Consider the following 21,079-nt stretch of genomic DNA (forward strand, 5'->3'; position numbering starts at 1 on the left):
GGGCTAATGGTGCCAGTGGCGGATAAATATAAAATACAAGAGGCTGAACGCGGTCAAACCGGGGTGTGTGCGCCATATTGTTTTATTGCAAATTGGTTGGACGTAGACCGCGCCTGTCTTTTACATATGCCGGGCTATTACGACCGGTGGGCAGTCACGTGTTAAACGAATTCGATACACGGATGCCCCATGACGGGTGACTTTGAAACATTGTTTGGTGATACAGCAGCGTTTTGAGTTTGAAGATTCTTTTTTGCATCGTTAGGACTATGAAGTTCGTGTTAGGTTTTCGATACTATTGGTCGTTCGAAATGTACGTTTCGGACGTATTTTTTATGTTTTATTTGTAGTTTTGTAACGGAGTCGTAACCTTTATAATATAAATGTAGATAATAGCTTTATACAGGTAATCTACACATGTTGTCAATTTAAAGTATAACTACTGTGCTACTGCCGTCAAGAGAATGCTGCGGTAAGCTCTTATCTGTAATTTCCGTAATTTCTTATCTTTCAGATGAGCAAATTCTTATCTCTAGCATCTCTCTTCTATCACCATCCCCTTTAATCAAATTAATATAAAGCAGAAATGGGTGTAAAGGTCGTGCTACCGAAGTCAAATTACGTAGCTTCAATACTTTAATGTCATATAAATATTAATGTCATATAGTTTATAATATTAAAAAACACTTTTATTCTCATAAATATGTAACTTTCAATTGAAAATCGTCATTTAGCACTTCGTTTTCTCGACCACCAAGCTACTGTTACTCGATAGAAACTCATTGCATAAACCGCGCGGTGTTTATTCAAATACACAAATTACTATGCATCCGAAACGGTAATGGACTCGATTTGTTCACGTTAGAAATCTTATTCAAATACGCATAATTAAGGAACGCTATACAAACACTCAAAGTAAATCGTCAATAGGGATGGCGATTTCCGAAAAAGATCGATTCTTAAATCGATTTGAATCGAAGTGTGATAAATCGATTTACAAAAACTGAGGCCCAGAGAATCGATTCTCCAAAAATTTATCTTCGATCTTTTCACCTAAAAAACGAGCGAAGATACCGAAAAAAAGGTCATCAGGACCAAACAAGCCTTCAAATACGTATCCATTAGCAAAAAAAGTCTGTATTCCATTTGTTAATGTTCAATTAGAATTGTTGGGTCCAATAGATCGATTCTTCGATTAATCGATTTCAGATCGCCATCCCTAATCGTCAGTCTCTTGCGGCGTGAGGTTTCGACGTAACCAGAGTAACCCCATTCTACGATACCTGGTCCCAGTTTCCGCATGATTACGCAAGCTTCAAACGGAACCGTCAACTAATGTTTAGTCAATCCTCACAATAATTTCACCCTTCAAGGATCAAGGGAAGGCAATAATCGAGTGTGGAACTCGAGATGAGGTTTATGGAAATACCTCACAAAATTATGTCATATTTTGTAATGTGTACAACACCATCTAGTATCGCACTCAAAACCTGAAATTTGTCATTATAATTTACATTATATTAAGTCTAGCTACTCTGTACAATTATTTTTTTTCAGTAACAATAGTTCAATAAGTTGAATTTCGCTATTATACACAATGTATCATGTAACGATAATTCACTTGATTCACACAGTTTCACTTATATTTATCACATAATAAGCGCACAAATTCTAATATCAGCGAAAATTTGTGCTTAAAGCTTAGTACAGTACACTATAGTCAACAAGTATTACTTTATACGTGACACGCTTTTTGCATAAACATATTATTTCACACTTATGCTTATCTTTAGGCTCGAAGTAATTCCGAGAAGCAAATGAATCGGTAAATCGCTTGAACTTGCATCTGCAGTTATGGCACCACAAATTGTAGTTGATATCAGTAGCAGCGTGCGGGTATTATGGGTATAGCATGATTACGTAATCACCTAGTAGACACAACTATTTACTACGAGTTTACTTTCAATTATATACAGGTTTCAAGTCTACTTAATTGATTAGAAATTGAACTTAACGCTTGCTTTTCTTTTCTATGTTAACATGTTAACGACTATATTTATTTAAGATTTAATCGTATTGATTTAGGAGTTAGTTATATCAAGCCATGGAACCGGAGAATAGCAAATTAATCATTTATTGGACATTAAAAACTTCAAACAATCCTTTCTCAATCCTGAACTTCATATAAATATGTGTTATATGTTGTACTTTATAAAAATACATAAAGGATATAATTTAAGTGAAAGACTTTACCAACTTCACGCATATACAATTACGCAAACGTGCATGCACACATACATACACTACGTAATAAGGCTAAGGACTAAAATATCTTGGCAAAAACGAGTCAGTCAATCAGGAGGACCAATCTTTGTTAAACCAATATACCTATTTCGAATTTAGCCCCTTAAAGATCAGTTGTACAAATCCTGTTGTCATAATAACAGTAAAAGAAGAAGCAACAGGAAACTGCAAGGAGATCGATTTTCTGAATTGGAACAAAGGTGGCGGTTATAGCGCCGCTACAAATTGAAATTGATATTATCTGACAGCGGCCGGATATTACGGGTGGCAATACTAATCGTGCACTCGCCTACGTAGACGCGGCTTATACATATTTATATTTGTGCATTAATAATATTTAACTACATTATACCGATAAAAAAACCGATTGCTAAATCATAAATACTGATAAATGTTTCAAATGTCACTCCAACAATTTAGACGGATCCAACAAAACCTTACGTATTAAAATGTCACGTGTTACGTATTAAAAACATTACTCTCTTTGGTCATATAAAAATTAATATTTAGTATACATTACAGAACTAAACAGAATTAAGAATGTCTATATTATTTTCCCAGAATTAAATTACAATGTAAGTTATTATTTATTTTTATTTACTTACCTCCTTACCTTATATAACCGACACACATGATTTAAGCCATGTAATCGAACATATCAAAAATCTTTAAATGATAAAAAAGAAATAAACATTATTTTCCTGTTTTCTTTATTAGTGTCCAAAATATTGAAACATCTTATATAGTTGATATAGCAACAACTTGAAATGAATATTATCGGACACAGTATTGTGGATGACAAGCGTAATCACGCAATCACCTGCTGAGAGGATTTTAGATAATATTCGGTCTTATCTGCTAACATAGTGTTCCTACGCTTCCTACCTAATGTCGAATGAAGTCATTTATTCCTAAATACAAAACTTGTAAAGATCAAATAAGGTATTTATTTGTATTTTTACGCCTTTTTTCCCTAAGTCAAGTTGAAAAATTGTTGAAATTGATATAGCGACAACTTAAAATGAATATTGTCGGACACAGGCAGCAGGCGGATATTGCGGGTGACAAGCGTAATCAGGTAATCACCTGCTAGTAGGGTTGCTGAGCTATACTTATACTTATCTGGTATCGTATCGTAATATCTCTGAATACGTATTGTTATTATTATTTAACCTTTTCTATAGACACCGTATATTTAAACGTGCTTCTGATAAAATCATTTTTGTTTAATAAATTTTGTAAATAAGTAATACTACTTGGATAATAATAATTAATGGATTGTACGTATCGTTACTTAATTTTATTTTAATAAATACTCGTAACCATTCAACTATAGTAAATAAACATGTCTAAATGTGGAAAATAAACATAGAGAAAATATTGGGGCAAGGGCCTGAGGTGCATACTTTTTGAGCTTTAATCACAATAGGTGTATTGTCGTTTGAATATTATATATTATTATATTTCTTCTTTGAATGTTAAATGTTATTGACACAACACAACGCAACCAGCTCACTCAATCAGCATTACTACAATAGAGTATCAGTATTGTTTACCCAAATGTTAATCAAGAAGATGTGGGTATTATAACAGCAAATTGAAATTGATATCATCGGACAGCAGCCGGATATTGCGAGTGGCAAGCGTAATCAGGCAATCACCTGCCGCATGAGGTGTATGTACGACTACGCTACGCTATGTTAACGTAATCCCTATCCAATCAGGCTTTGTGGTCCGAGATTATGTGTATACTTAGACAATACACTGCTCTGTACTTTACACGCAATCTTTTTTAAAATTCCATTTCCTTTTACTCTGTCCGTCTAAATAGACTAGGATTGAAATTTTCACAATGCATTTATTTTATGGCTGCTATGATTACAAACAAACAATAAACAAATAAAAAATTGGTGATATGAAACCTCACTTAGCCAATTATTTATTTACCGTTTAGAAGCATATTTAATATACTCGTATTATCTTAACTCGTCAACAAGATTCAAGTTCTTTCTAATAAAGATCACAAGTTGCAAAGCTTTCTATTTTTGTACATTGGGCATATTTAAACCAACATTTTGCGGTGTATTGTCATAAACAATGTATTAGGGACACTACGAGATACGAGAGAGATTTTAAATTGAATCTAGTTCATAAATCAGTTCCCTGCCGTTGAAAACTATTTTGTAGTTTTAAATTCCATTTTGTAATATTGTACAAATATTTTTTTCTACAATACACAAAACCGAAATAAAACATTCGAAATTTACTTAAATAAATAAAAAGTTGCATTAAATACACAGTTTTAATCTCTATAAAGTACATTATAAATCCTTTGTGACTGGACTGAATGCGGAAACTATTCTTTTAATAATTCACACTGCAAGTACGTGAAACAAATGTAGGATAAAGGTATAATGTTTTTTTGAAGTATGATAACACACGTGAAAGTAATTATTATGAATAGTGTCAGTATTTGTAGAAACATTCTATTATATTCAAGTGAAAAACAAACATCAAAGAACTTTCACAGGTCCACTGTCGACAATAGAATTAAACCGTTTAATTTACGTCTATTTGTTTTAATTTGTAACTCATATATACGATAATGACATCAAGTATATTGAAAACTCCTTTGCAGTTTCCATCAAATAAATTAATAAATAAACGTATACTATGTACTCGTATATTCAATCCTTTAATAATGTTTATGATTAAAATACTAGAATAATGTGAACGGGCTTTAACAAAAATCGGAGCTTTCAGTCCGTAAAATGTTGAGTTAATATTGTTGTGCGTTTACCCAGAATGCGCAGAGGGTTTGCCGCGAGACATAATTCAATATACTCCCTACCCTTTGTGCAGGGTTTTTGTGTCCGGGTGCCACTTATTAAGGTAAAGCCTGCGTGCCGGGCGACCGTTAGTCACATTCATTATTGTTATATAAATTATAGCTTCATACTCAATTATTTTATAGTGCACCACGCAGGTAGTGTGCGTGATTCGTAAAGTTTAACCTGTAATCACACTCGATGGCTGTTGATAATCTCGCATAGGGATCGATGCGATTTATTGCACTGTTGAAAGGTTTAAGAAACCATTTATTTAACTTTTATTACTTTATTTCTATTTACAATAAATGCTTGAACATAAACTCTATTATTCCTATGAGAGAAAAGATACAGTATGTTATAATAGTTCTAATCTTATTTTATTGGTTTGAAAGGATTGTAAACCAAAAACCTTAAGAAGCGTAGCGTAGCGTTGCGTTACTACTTTATTTGCATTATATTCACCAACTAATAATATTCACCACCAACATTAACGACCTGTGTATACAACTGTATAAGTACTACAATATAGAATTTACTGCAAAAATCCCTTACAATCATTATGAACCCTGCAATCAGTGCCCTCAAAAACAAGTGAACCATTAAAATACGGTTCATATACTCCAAAAGGTCGGAATGTTCAAACACCGTACGGATTAATCAATCGATTAGCCATTCGTGCTCAGTTTCAAAAGCTTGAGTCTCACGTGATTCATGAATCAGTTCCCTGCTGCTAAATGAACTATTGAATCATCATTTTTTCGGCAATATTTCTGTAGTGTACTTATGAATAATTGATTTTTTTAATTATTTTCTTCCTATTGATAAATGATAAATTATTAAGCTATTGCATAGCTTCTATCGCGGGCCTTGAGCGTGGAGACCGAATCCAGAAATTCCGTAACGAAAAAACCTAACACCCCCCACTCCGGCCGGCACAGCGGTGATACTTTTTAGGAGCGATCTGTGCGCCCCGGGGCGCACACACCAGTTGACGGGTTAATGACTTTTTGCATACTGCATAAATAAAATAAATATATAATTGTAATTGCATAAGTTGATAAAAAATGCTATGCAATAGCTTTACCGCGGCAGTCTCCGAGTGCCACACGTATTTTTTTTTCTGACAAACAAGTATTTACACATTAAGCTTATACGCATTGCTAAGTCCCTTACCAAAAATATTCCTCAACGTCGATGTCAGAAATTTACAGAAACCAGCTTCCATTAACCCAAAGAAGTGAACCGTTACAAATACGGTTCATATACTCGAAAAGGTTGGAAGGCTCAAACACCGTGGAAATTAATCGATCGATTAACCATTCGCGCTTACTCCCGAAAGCCCAGGTTGAACGTGACTCGTGAATCAGTCCTCTGCCGTTGTCCGTAGAAATTAATCTCTTGTAAAAAAAATATAAAAACGAATCGTTCAAACTTTTCGACAGCGCGGATGGAGCTTGAAACACTCTTCACACTTTTATTTTAGTTTCGGGCCGCGTATATTCGTATCGTAAATAAAATAAAAGCTTCGGTAAACATTTTATTGATCTATCAAAATCCATTAATAGTTCACGTTGTTCGATAAATTCCAATATTGTGCGAAACCTTTTACATGTTACACATCACTATTTGTAAAAAACAATTACACAAAAATATTCCGGTACCTAAATGTTTGCTTCTTTATTCAAATACTACAAATATTATTTTGTTATTTTTATGCCTATCAATATTATTACTAAATCAAAAGTATTTTTTTAAATGAGCCTTAAAATAAAGCGATTATGGTAAATGACAATTCAAAGATTCTGGGGCATAATTTTGTAGAAAATAAGAAAACACTATCGTATTAAATAAATTGTTAGTCGCCTGAAAGTTTACGCTTCATTAATTAAAAGTTAATCGAAAGCTCTGGAACTTTGCTGAACAAACTAAGTAACTTACAAGCTCCTATATTAACAGTAGGTCATATGTTCAGGTGTATCACACGGAAATTACTTTTTGTATTATTTTATTAATTACTACTAGAAAAAGTTAGGTTTGGAGTAATTTTATTTGTAAATGTATGTGTACATGTACATACACACAAAGATTTTATGCAGGCAAAAGCATTAAAAAATTAATGAATTTTATATCGATGGAATATTTTAACGCCATGACTTTTTATATAATAGACAGATTAATAGATTATAACAACATGGTAACAGCTTAACAACTAGTTTAAATGTGTTCGAAATTCTTTTGAAATCTACTACAACTGCACTGTTACCCCTTGAGACAATGTTGGAGCACTTGTTCCGTCATAGTTTTGAAACTGAAGTGGGGTGAGCAATGAGCATTGCTATAAAGTATGGTAACACAAGTCATAAGTTACAAATAAGAATGTGAAGCAAAGATAATGTTTATTGTACGTAAACATTTTCCACTTTATACCAGATAATTGCCCTGGAATTCGTATAAACTATTCGTTTCCCATTTTATGATGTGATATGATGATATACAATACGGGTACCTACAGCATAATGGTAGGAACGTGACCAATATCAGTTGATAAATATTTAGAACTTCATTCTACTTATCGTGAATGTAATAAAATAGAAATATGTTCAATGTTATATCCATAAGCATTTCAAATATATTATCCCACAGTTATCTTGTAAGGAATTTAATCTGATATAATATCATCGAACAATACCGAAGATATTTCATGAAAATCTACAACAAAGTATCTCGAAGAATATAAATTCTAATTTCTAAGATGCTCTGGGAAAATTCAATACGCTTAGAAATAATAATGCCGGGGACGTCAGAAAGTTTCTAACAGAAATAACAAAAATATATTTTCGTCCGTAGTTGCGATATCGAAGAAAGATCGGTCCGTCATACTTGCGGCTTATTTACGAAATTGTGACAGATCGGAACTCGATGAAATTGTTTACCTTGTATACGTATTGTATAAACCAGATGCAGAGGTGGATACGGGAATCAAACGGGGGTTTTTAGATATCGTGTATGCGTATTACGCGCTCATCTTATGACGTACTTACTCCCTCTCGGAGCGCGACCAGGGCCAGCCTATGTTGCTGGTCTGCAAATGTACTGCTAACCTCAGACCGAGCACTAAACGTCCAAAGTACCGCTGTTGAATTTAAGTCAGTAAAGCTCAACATAACACTTCTGCTCCCCGGGCGTAAGGGGTCCATGAGGATTTACCGTGTTAAAAAAGGAAGAAAGATCGGTCCATAATATTTGTGGCTGATTTACGAAATCGTGTCAGACCCAGTCTCAATGAATTTGTTTATTCCGAATACTACTCGTTCTCGGGTATTTCGTCCTCACTTCGCATAACAGTAAATGAAACCACGGATGAACATAAACGGAAAATGGTTTTACTAATCCGCTTAGAGCAGATACCTAAATAAAATCCAAAAGTAATTTGAAGTTAAATTTCATTTCGTAGTTGAACGCAATGCACAAAAGCTTTACTATATAATGTACAGTACAATCTAGTGTATTTTATTTAAATAATTACATATGATTTAAATTTATTGTACATTTTTGTACCTACTAGGTATTTTAACAGTTTATCTAAACATAGTATTTTCTTATTTATAATACTGAAGAATACGAACAAGCAACTGGTACAAAATTATTTCTGTAACCCTTGGATATCGGATATGACCGACGAATCAGGTTAGTGCCCTACTTAAAGGCGACCATCGATGCTTATTCTTTAGGGTTAAGTTGAAACACATTACGTGTCACTGCCTATTACAATTTATGAACGTTAATACTGCTTAATATTGCTGCTATAAGAGAGAATGAGAGTGACGGTCAAACCATGAACAGCTCTTTAATCACCAATATGTTGAATAGCAAACAATTCGACATACATTTCTCCTTAAATAAAATAACGTTAGTACAAGTAACAAATACAGGGTGAAAACTCTTAGTACTCCATTCCAAATGTATCGTTTCATATTACTAAAGTTCTGAACCGTTTCCAACTGCAATATTTCTTGTGAATATTTAAGCCAATTCCTTAATTCCAATAGTTTCATTGCAATTTGAAAATCCTCTACGTGGCGCCCGAAGTGCCACTAAAATAAATGTTCTGTCAGGGAGAAAAACGAGCGAAACGTTGTACTAGCTGGCTACCCCCTTACCCCTCACCTCACTATTTCATTTCAACGAATCAACAGCGAATTGAGGTTATAAAGTCATCTGCGAGCGGTTTACGCGCTGTGCGGTGTTGCGCGCGTTCGCTTTTTGTTTTGTTGTAGGCAATTTGTTCAAACTCTTGTCTAGATATATCGCCTTTATATAGATTATAGAAACAATCTACTAACAACGTGGTTTCTTTGACAACCTTATTTTGCGGAAAACATATGATTTGACGCTTTTCTTAAAGAAAGGTAGACTTCTTTCTGTGGAAGTTCAACTTTAAAACCTTTTAAATGACGTATTGATTTGTTATAAAATATCTTCCAATTTGTTCTTATAAAGTAAATGTAAAATATCCTGAATCGTTTTATAAAATATCTATATGGTTTTAGCTGAACCGCAATATAAGTGACTTTCAACTTCAGAAGGTTCAATTCAGTTGTGGAGCTGAAGTTTACACACTCCAATTATTTCTCTATGGCTAACCGCCCATTGTCTACTATCGTTTGAGCTACTAGCTGTTACTTTTACGCCCGTCATTAATAATCAATCTATCCAATCTTTTGCCTACCAAAGACGTGCTTGATTTTTTTTTATTTGATTAGTAAACAAAAATTGGATAGTTTGAATATTGATAACGGGCGTTAGCGATAAAGTGAGTACTGGTTAAGCGACAGTCAAAAGTTGCTCGCCAGTACACAGGAAATCGACTCATGATTCTTGAATAAAATGTTGCTTCAACAATAAATTTGACGTCTGAGGGGTAGCAGATTAAGTGATAGTTATGCAGCTTTACCCACAAAATTGGTAACCTATCTATCGAACTATCACTCACACACATATTTTGTGAAACCACTTTTTAACAGGAGCTCGTTCGATTAGTGAAAGGTATAGGTTTCCAATATTTTTTCTTTTATATTTGCACCATGGCTGTGTTAATTGCCAGTTAGGCTTTTGACTGGTGTTGCTGACACCGTATGTTCTACATACGTTGCGAACAATTACTGACTGCTCGGTTCAGCGACCTCAACTTCAGCGAGGATAGCGTATGTTTCATATTTTTGAACTAACAGTTACTCGTATGTCCGAGCTAAAAACGAACGCTCTCGTGCATACATTGCCAACACAGCATTATCTATACTCGTATCAGTAGTTTTCCTTGGCGTTGGCTAGAAATTTAGATATCACATTCCGTTTCTCACCATTGCATGCAAAATGAAATCGAATTTTGCGAATATCAAGTCCTGTGTAAAATGTAAATTAAGGGATGGTATTCGAGTTTCAGATAACACTTTTCTAGTCGATCTACTTGAAATTGAAATTTGTATGCTATTCTTCCTATATTTATACATATTTTAATGTGCATTTCGTAATAATAACTTTAAGAGAATGCCCTGATAAAAAAATAAGTCTTATAAAGTCTAGGACAGAGTATCCTTGCTCTTGTTTCATCTACATTTTCGAAACATACATAATCTTTAGAAATTTTAAGGAATATAAAGCCTTTGGAATTAGTTTATCACGCCCGTTCGAAGCTACAGCGAAAGTAACTCACACGGAACATCACAATTTTCTTCAAAATACGTACGTAGGTAAGTGGGTGGCTAGAAATAAAAGTAAAGCACCAGCTTGAGACAGTAAATCTTTTCATACCTACTGGACACACTTACTCTTTATTATATGAGCTTTTCCAACCTACGCTGCGGAGGTGAAATAGGTTTTTGCACTGGGTGATAAAAATAAATGAAGTGTCATGTTACTAATATTTATAATAGATTTGATTGCAACCCTTTTAATGTCCGACTTCTGGGCAAGGACTTTACAACTCGGTCTGCTTACTACAATCCAGATTTGTGGAGGATGCTTAAAGATAGTGACCCATCCCGTTTCAAATGTTTTCAAACAAACCTTTCGAGAAAAGTATCTTTTCCTATTCACCGACAACTATCGGTACAATAGCTTAAGGTACCCTCTGAAGTACAGAAACGCGCATAAAATTTTGTCACCCATCCATTCTCCAACCGCGCCTGAATGGCTTACTTTAAATATCCATACTGCTCCATTCAGCATATTACACTAGATACATACGAGTAGTATTCCTACAGTCCTGTAATTACATAGTAATTTACATATACAATAATCAAGCCATATACAAATTATGTTGTCAAGGTGTAGACTTTATAAAACAGCCGTACGGTATGTATGTCAAACGAAACCTCGAAACAAACTGAGATAATTTAAAATGATCCTATTAGAAAGTTACGAGCACATTATTTCAAATGGACATTACGAGCGAAACCGTCAGCTAAACCTACGTATTACTAAGGTTTTATTTTTAGTAGGTATAAGGATACTCTTTATAGATACAATATAAACTTTTATTTTTTCTAGAGCTGAACAGTGGTTTTTTGCAAGAACGAGAAAGGAAGAAACATTGTCTGAGAGACAAGCGCATTGGTAGAATACACATGCATTTGATAATATATTGATGTATTGATTTTTCCTTTACTTACTCTCCCTGACAGGTTTACATATTTCATCGTGTTGTTTTCTTCCGTAGTAAAATCACGGGATATTTAATTTTTAATTTACACAATTATTCAAATCAGACGTATCTAGGATGTGAACATCGGGTTTCAGTATTAGAGACCGAAATCTGTATCACAGTTAGAATTCTTACATATACACAAGATATAACAGGTTAATAACAATAAAACCTGCACTAAATGAAAAAGTATTTAAACTTACGATGCAGATTTAAAATAAATTAATAGAATTTTACCGTAATAAGTTTCGTAATAACATTTCTAAACGAAGCCACAAAAATGTACGTTCTCATTCCATTTCCATTATAAATGTAGATTTCAAAGGGGTGTAATTAATTTGCAGTAATTTATTAATTTTTCTGCAACGCCATTTTGATTTCAGTCCCAAGGGGAACACGCGAGTAGTAAATTAATAAAACCGACGCAATATCAAAAGTGACTCGCTGATTTAATTTATCGGTCTGAACAAGCGTATTACGTCACCCGCGCTTTTACTGAATAATATTAGAAAGCATGACAAGTCAATATGTCTATATCAAGTGTAGATAATATGGCAAATTATATTATGTGAAAACTTAAAGTAACAAACGAACAATAGTAAGTAAATATACAAAAGACAGACCGCGCTGACGAGTGTCACCGACAGTCGGTGACGGTCGCCGGCACGGGCTATGACTCGTATATTAGAGGCCTTATCGTTGAGCACGCATGTGTGTAAAATGACTTATCGCGTTCGTGACGGTATTATGTCAGTAATAGCAGTAAAGGCCTGCCATAAAATTATGCATACAGGTGATGAAAGAAAAGAAGTCTTAAAGGAACATTATAAACTAGAAAATCATGCAATCCAACGTCATTGTTACAACTCCGTTGGCACCACCGCCGCATCTGTAGCTGGCTAATAACGACAGTGTTAAGCGCTGCTGTTTGCTGGTTTTAAGGATGTGGTACGGGATACGTACTTATCTGATGCGTTCAAACGTGATCGTCAGTGTAACGCATCAGTAGCCGACCCGATATGGGACTCAATCTTATCTAGTGTTGATTAAAGATGTCTATGGGCGGCAGGATCCACTTATCATCAGGCGAACTGCACGTTTGACTGCCAATTATAAAAATATGCAAAAGAAATAACATACTTACAATTATTTGTCAGTAAGAACCCTGTCGAAACGCCCAACAAAATTAGAAAAAATAATAGCAGCAAGACTATTAAAGCTGGTTTGCAGTAGTTGATCCAGCAGTAATCTTCCGAGTTGGCGGCTTGGCCGTTCGACGACCATGGACAGCACTTGCAAGTCGACTCCGTTGGTGGAGTGGACCGTACCACCGCACTGTTGCCTTGCTGATTTACAATTACACCCTGTACTGGCGCGTCACTCGATTGCCCATACGTGGGCTTTTCCGAGAGCCGCGCGAACCCTGAACTGTCGTCGTCTTGCGGATTTCCATACACGCCATACGACGCGACCATGTCGACGCCGGAGAGCGACCGTGTCGTTTCATTCCCCGCACTGTCTTGTACGACATTGTTGTCTGAAGTAGGCCAACATTCGCAGGAACAACGGTCCTCTTTTCTTCTTTGACGCGCTTGCGTCGCTTCAGCCCTTCTTATGGGAGGTTCAACTTTCTTTTCCTCTTCTTTCTTAATTTTGGCATCCTGAGGTGCGGTCTCATGGCTGACTTCGAAAGTTGGTTGTAAGCTCTTGTGATTTTCTATGTACCAGTGTCGTTCTTCTGCTCGGAGCGTAGTATCATTGTTGCCTTCGTATATGTCTGCGTAGTTAGATAGTGGGTGGGCGGTGGGACTGTATAGCGGTACGGCCGCAAGCTGCCCGTAGCCGCGGTCATACTGCGGCGGGCGGTTATTACTGGCGTAGTACGTAGTCGACACAGGCACGGTATATTCGTAGCCCGCTCTGTTCATCTTCAGTCCTTAATCGTCTCATTTGAGCTTATTTTCACTGAACATTGCTTTATAATTAACACTGTGGATTTAAAGGATTTGCTATGATGCTGTAATTGACATACTAAAATAAAGCAAAAGGTTTAGTGTTATTCGCTTGGTATACTTTATTAAATTCATATGTAAATAGAGACTCTTGAGCCAGCCACTACAACTCTAATGAAATATGATATTTCATATGTGTAACATTATTTGTTTGTAATAATATGAACATACGACGTTGCAACTGTAGATGTCAATCTAGGTGACAATTATTGTGTCCAATGTATACTTAGAAGTAACAACCGTAATAATATCGTCACATTTGATGTTGAGTGTGATCATATTACAATTGTGTTATCGTAATGATCTAGCCAAACTTAGTTACCGCCATCATATTTGACATCCTTATACTCGTTGAAGTCACACAGGTCAAAGCTAAGCTACACATTCGAATCGCGAAACGGTTAACTATTCTGCAAATAGAAACAAGCAAATATTTATTGTACACACGTAACTTGTAGTTGGATAACGTCGCCGACGAATGGCAGGTAAGATGTTAGGCAAACTCCGTTGATTCTGTTACGTGTTACATTCGTAGCCAGAAAGTTATAGCGAACCTATATTTATCTCAATTACCGCTCTTGTTCGACGCAGTATTTATCTTTTCTGTTAAAATGAGACGTACGAACAAAGAAGTAGCGAGCAAATAAACTCCTAACTTAAATTATCCTTACTCATGGAAGTACCTGATTTTGACACACGAAACTTATATAAATTGATTACGAACAAACGTAAGAAGTTTGTTAGACGTATCAAGGGGAACTCCTGATTCAATATATTACTGTCCCTATCTCCTACATTGCTTCTTGCATACGACGTGTAATGTAATTTATTTGGAAAAACGGATGACGTTGCTTTAGTATATTTTAACCATATAGAAAAGGCAAAAATAATTTTGCCTAATCTGATTCTCTCTCTGATTTGCCGAATCTAAGATTCTGTTGTAAATATATAGTTGTACTGTCCTTAAATAACATCGGAATGAATTAACTAACCCCGCAGATAAATTTGGTAAGCTTTATGTTTTAAGGAATTCTTAACAACGGCACAGCCATACAATTTTTCAATCAAAAATGTGGCACTATGAGCACTGTCACTTAACAAAAGAAAAAATGTACGAGTAACAAATGTGTTCTCATTGGGAATAAAATAAAGTATGTAGTTAAGTATACACATTGCTAAATCATATCAGTATACCTACCGCAATAAAATTTGCGTATTAATTTAAACTTGCAGAAAAATTTGGTGTATTTAATCACCCATATCAAGTCCAAGATAGTTTGATTTGATTCAATTACTTTTCTTATTATCTACGACATTAAAATTCTAATTAGGTTAATGTCATTAATATTAAACGAGGACACATTTTGTTACAATGTAACGTAAGGTTGTAAGAACGAGGTAGTTGACCTTTTCACCGAGACAATAACTAAATGGACTGTGTATCCCTGCGGTAACTAGGATAATCCGTTCCAATTAATTTAATTAAAAACAAACAAAAGTCGTTACGTAAGGCTGGATATGAGCGAGCGACCCATTTAAAAAATGAGGCGTAACTTTTATGCATTTTACGCTTGAATCCAATTATCTATATTTATATTTGCAAATCTTTGTTGAGTCATGTCAGCGAAAAATAGTATCCCTCCATTTGGTCCTGATCGTATAGTAGGAAAAGTATCAAGTAGCAGTCGTAGTTTGGTAGAGTTAACTCATATTAGAATGCTTCTCTTTAGATTTTTTTCAGACATGTATATAACACATACATACAATACGTGTACATAAATAAACATAGGAACAAACCCTCAAGGTGTCCAACCTTTACTGTTAACGGTACTGTTTACGGTAAGGGTTAATATTTTTTATAAGTTTATTACTTAAAATATCTAGAAGTGCCTGATTCGGATTCGAACCCCGGTCTCTTACTGTAAAGAGCCGAATTTCAAATCACTAGGCTATCACAGCTTAAATCCAGGTCACTACAGCAATGCCGCCTTTTCTGCAGCCGCCCAATGTAAATATATAAGAGCTGATGGATAAATATTTGGACACCTACGTATTGTTCTACAAATATTTGCGCTAAAAGAGGATTTAAATAAAATTTATTGAATAAAAATCGCACAGGGACACAAAACCCCACTGCAAATATGACCGGTATTGTTATATGTTGTTTAGGTTATAAATCAAGATAACTTTGGCGTTATGGAGCTGTATAAAAAACAAAACCGTTAAAAAATTTTATTCAAAATTTTATATCAGATTTTTAGTGGGTTTTTCTCTTCGATGCACGAATATGCTGAATACTCTCATATAATGCCACATACTCGTATGTATGAATCGCCATGCTATCCCAGTACAAGTCGTTGGAGATATCAGTTGATCTGCTACCAGGGGAAAGACCTTAAATCAAACCAAGGAAAGAGGTCATTCTGTCAGAAAATTTTAAAGCTAATGGATCTCTTGGCTGGTCATATGAACTTTGGCAAGTCATCAACATGTGTAATGTTCATATGTGTTATATCGATTCAAAGAGCCCACCTCTTTAAATAATGATAATTATGATGATATAATGTTAATGATAATGATGATAATGTTTCATAACAACTTACTGTGTTTTGTATATGTATAAAACTAATAGCAGTTACTTACAAAAAAAATATTAAGATATAATGTATTTAAAATGTGAAACCGTGACTCAATTCTACAACTTAAATCCTTGTATTACCCACATCGGTTCACTTTGTAAGTGAAGCTGCGGTAAATCTTCCGTTAATCTGTTTTTCCACCCACGACACGACAAAAGAATCGACGACTTCTGATCTCATAATATTTCTGCGGATTGTTTTAACCAACTATGTTGCGACATTGATAGTTAGCCATACGAGCGCTAAGTGGCCAGTATGATGGACATGTTTTTTTGGATTTTCTCGAAATATAATAAATTTCAAAAAGTTTTACTATAATATACCATTTAATTTTATGGCATAGAACATATTAGTATCATAGATTATTAAGATTTCAAAAAAAAAAAATTAGGGTGTGCCCTAAAGGGTTAAAGGTGACGGTAAATTAATGAATTATGCATATGGACACAGTGAAAATCAAACTGCATGAGTGAATTCGTTACTGGATTTTGGTGCAAAAAAACAAACAAAACTTGTATAAAAGTAGTAGTTACTTACAAAAAAAAATATTAAGATATAATGTATTTAAAATGTGCTTCAATTCTACAACTTAAATCCTGGTATTACCCACATCGGTTCACTTTGTAAGTGAAGCTGCGGTAAATCTTCCGTTAGTCGACGACTTCTGATCGCATAATACTTCTGCGGACTGTTTTAACGAACTATGTTGCAACACTTGCCATCGACCCTTTCATGCTCATCCTTCTTATCCAACAGCTGGGCACATGTCTCTCCCCATAACTGGGATAAGCTGGAAGCTAACTTCAACACGTTTCTTTAGTGCAGTACGGTGAAGGTGGATAGTGTGACATACGTTTTTCATACCTCTATTTAATTAAGTCGATATATTATAATATTACAACAACATTTTTTAATATTGGTCTTATGAGCAAGTCACGTGACAAATAAACTTGCTGACAGAACAACGTATAACGCGATTTAAAGGTGACAGCAAGTTAATGAATTATGCATATAGTCACACGTGAAAATCAAACTGCATGAGTGAATTATTGCTGGATTTCGGTGTGAAAAAACAAATACAACTTATATATACGAATTCAAGGTATCGCGACAACGTATCGTGTCGTGAATAGTGGAAGAATGCCCTTACTTAACGCTTCCAAATAAGGCCAAGTAGAGTAGGGTGAACCACCCGCGGGGCTAAACTTGTGAATCCATAAAAAGGGCACTTTCAAACGGCTCTCTATTGACTGGGAGTGTTATTTTCTTTACACCCGTAGGTTTAGTTTCATGACTCTTGCAATTTTGAATACATTTACGTTTTCGGGTGGAAGTGTTCTTTGTTAGTTTTATCTATGCTTATGTACAGGATACCCTGAATATTTGACACCGGATCTTTCACATACTGTTGCCTTTTCTAATAGTGGACAGTAGTGAGTTTCGTGAGACTGATGGTACTCGTAGTACAGTCTATTGATATGTGATATTTTATGCACACTTATTGAATTTTAAATGGATCACATTACAAGAAATACGAACGTAGTATTTTCGGGAATTGTAATCGACATAGTATCATAATTTTGTAGGCGAAGTTCTCATCAACCCATTATTGTCCCACTGCTGGGCAAGAGTCTACTTTCAAATAGGTGAGACTGAGAAACTTAGGGCCATAGTTCACCGCGCTGGCGAAAACATAAAGAACTTGGAGGTAATGAAAACAGGTACAATAAATTAAAACACAAGCTGATGAATAGATTTAGAAACACAAGCTGTATCCCACATAATAACGCCAAGTCTGTCGCCGACCTTATACTCACTAACAAAAGGCGAACCCTTGCAGCTAAACACTGCGTCGACATTTTTTATTCTCCGACAATGCTTTGCGCCTTAGCCTTTTCAAGCAGAAAATTGAGCAAAGACGCTGGCATTTTGTGCTTAGCTACATTGTGGCAACTTTTAAATTGTTGACCACAACTTTAATATTGCATTGTGTCCTTTTTCCAAGACGTGAAAAACGACGTTCTCTGTATAATAAATTTGACCTGTATTTTGTACATTCCTTGATATCCCCAATAGCATTTTAATTCACAGATGGTTCGCGTATTGTTAGGAATTAATCAGCGACAAAAGCACTGTTACCCTTGAGTTGGAACGCCCCGTGTAAATCTCTGTCTTACAATACCTTTCAAAGAAGAAAAACATTAAGAAATATGACTTCGATAAAATTAAAAAGTAAATAAATATGTCTAAGTCGGCCCTTAAAACCTTTGCTGGATCACAACGCAAAGCGTGTCCAAGATGAACGTACATAGAACCTCCTTTTTCAAAGTCGTTTAAAAAATAATGCTAAACACTGCTGTTCTAAGGCAGAAATAAATATAACGGTACCGTAGTTGAACCATAAAGGGTTTTACCGCCTTTAAATAAACTCAAAGGAAATCCTACTAAAGAAAACTGTTATAATATCCCTCAACTCGAATAACGTTAGAATATTTAGTACTCACAACGAGTATACGAGTCGCACCGCAAAAGATTTTCATACTTTGCGTTTACACGCGGAGGAATTAATCCAAGCGTTTATGTACAACGATATTAACATGAGCGTGTACATAATGTACTGTAAAATGAAGTAAAATGAAACTGAAACCTATGTTATGTGAGTGAGGTGAATACTTAATCTTATATATAAAATTCTCGTATCTCAATGTTAGTTACCGTACTCCTCCGAAACCGCTTTACCGATTTTCACCAAATTTTATATGCATATTTACTATTCAGTAGTTCTGAGAATCGGCTACTATCTATATTTCATACCCCTAAGTGATAATTTACCCTTAACATTTTATTATTAACATGGCAACACAACATTTGCCGCGTCAGGTAGTATGCTATACAATGTTTCAACCTCTATTTAACCCCCTGAGAGGCGGGATGTATAAAAATCTTTCCTTAGCTATAAAATTAACCTATTATTCAAATTCCTCTTTTCAACTTCAACAGGCTTGTAACTTTAGAAGAATAATATCTAAAAATGAAAAATGACGTCTATTTTTTACTATGACCTTTAGTTGCCTCCTACGTAATTTGGAGAAAGACAATGAATGCCGACCCTTGAGTGTATATAATTATTATACAGCATGTATGTTTCTATTATCGTGTCAATATCAAACCATTACTGTCCTACTACTAGCACGGGTCCCTACAGAGTGATCAGATAAATTAATAGACTTCACTTATGTTTAGTTTTTAGAACTATTTTTAGTGACCTCTCAGACGCATAAACTTTAAAAAAATCTGAAGCGCGTACCTGGAATTCTAATTTGGCACTCTTGATAGAGACGCTGAGTTTAAGCCACAAGGCTATCACTGACTTTTACGTCCACTATGATGTTATATAATATTTAATTTCTAACAAATACCTCTACCATGCTACTTAAGCTTGAAACAGCTTAAATGTCTTCAACAATGTTTACGACTGTTATCTGATAACAACTGGCTACGAACGTTTAATGTGCCCTTCGAAGCAAGTGCTCTGATTAATGGCTAACTGCCGTAGTCTAATGACTAAATGGCTAGGTTTTGCTAAGCATGACGTTTTAAACATTACGTCTTTTGATTTAGAAAACCAGAAATTATTGATTTCGCTTCATCAGTGATGCTACTAATGGAGACTAATAGAATTTATTATTTTGTGGTAATAATTTGAATTATTAGATAAAAATACCAGATTAGTTTGCTTTACTAGCGTATAAGAATGGACACTATATACTTCTTGAAAATTAATATAAAGTGTTATGGCATAGGTCTTGGAATATTAAGTGCTACTGTGAGAAAGCTTAATATAGTAAGTAGGTATAATAATAATAAATTACACAACGCTACGCCGTAATGCGGTTATTGGGACGTTTAAGATCAAGTAAAACTCACGCTAACATTGTAATTAATTGTTTCACGTAAATTATAATATAATACCATGCTTGTTTCCACTTACAAAACCAAGACCTAATATTTGAGAATATTTATTACATCGTACCTAATTTGGACCACAAAGCACACAGCTTTACGGTATGAAAGGGAGGTTGTTCTGTCATGCTGTCTTCTCACGATCCGTATCTTACGAGTTAGTGGCGGTATGTCGGATCCACCGCGAGTCGGTAAAGGAAATAAGTAATAAATAAGGAACAGCCCGCGCCAGCCATAGCTCGTAACATTCCGTGACCGACGATCGTCAGCTGTCGTCATCCGATGCCGGTGACCACGTGCAGTCGTCGGTAGCTTTCTACAGACGGCAACTCTCGACAACCGCGAGCAGTGACCGTCGGTGGAGATCGCCAGCTGTCTAGCACTCATATTTTTTTAACCTAACGCTAAGGCAGACGAGCTACCTGGTAGAAATCAGTCACCGTCGCCTATGGACATTTGCACCACCAGAGGATTCGCCGATGCATCGCCGGCTTTGAAGGAGGGCTCTTTTTATACCCCTCTTGAATAGCCCCGTAATCCTGAGGGAATACCTCAGAAGCAAGTTCATTCTACATTTTGCATGCACACGGCAAAAATGACCGTGCAAACCGAACCGTGGAGGACTAC

The 21,079-nt window shown here is 35.3% G+C and overlaps 1 protein-coding gene across 5 annotated transcripts in view; it reads right to left on the reverse strand.

Annotated features, from left to right (window-relative positions):
- Positions 1-21,079, reverse strand: part of LOC140752349 (agrin) — a 244,237-nt gene that overhangs the window by 65,711 nt on the left and 157,447 nt on the right. For 3 of the 5 annotated variants that reach the window (XR_012103432.1, XM_073086640.1, XM_073086614.1), the window contains exon 2: positions 12,983-13,827. The exons of the other annotated variants lie outside the window; for them this stretch is intronic. Coding sequence is in view for 2 of the 3 variants with exons in the window: in XM_073086640.1 (XP_072942741.1) it covers positions 12,983-13,766 (784 nt within the window). In the remaining variant the exon portion in view is untranslated. The remainder of the gene's footprint in view (positions 1-12,982; positions 13,828-21,079) is intronic. 5 annotated transcript variants of the gene reach the window in all.

The sequence above is a fragment of the Epargyreus clarus genome, unplaced genomic scaffold, assembly GCF_041222505.1.
Source record: "Epargyreus clarus isolate Ecla_fem2 unplaced genomic scaffold, WU_Ecla_fem_2.2 ptg000003l, whole genome shotgun sequence".
In the NCBI taxonomy this organism is placed as follows: domain Eukaryota; kingdom Metazoa; phylum Arthropoda; class Insecta; order Lepidoptera; family Hesperiidae; genus Epargyreus; species Epargyreus clarus.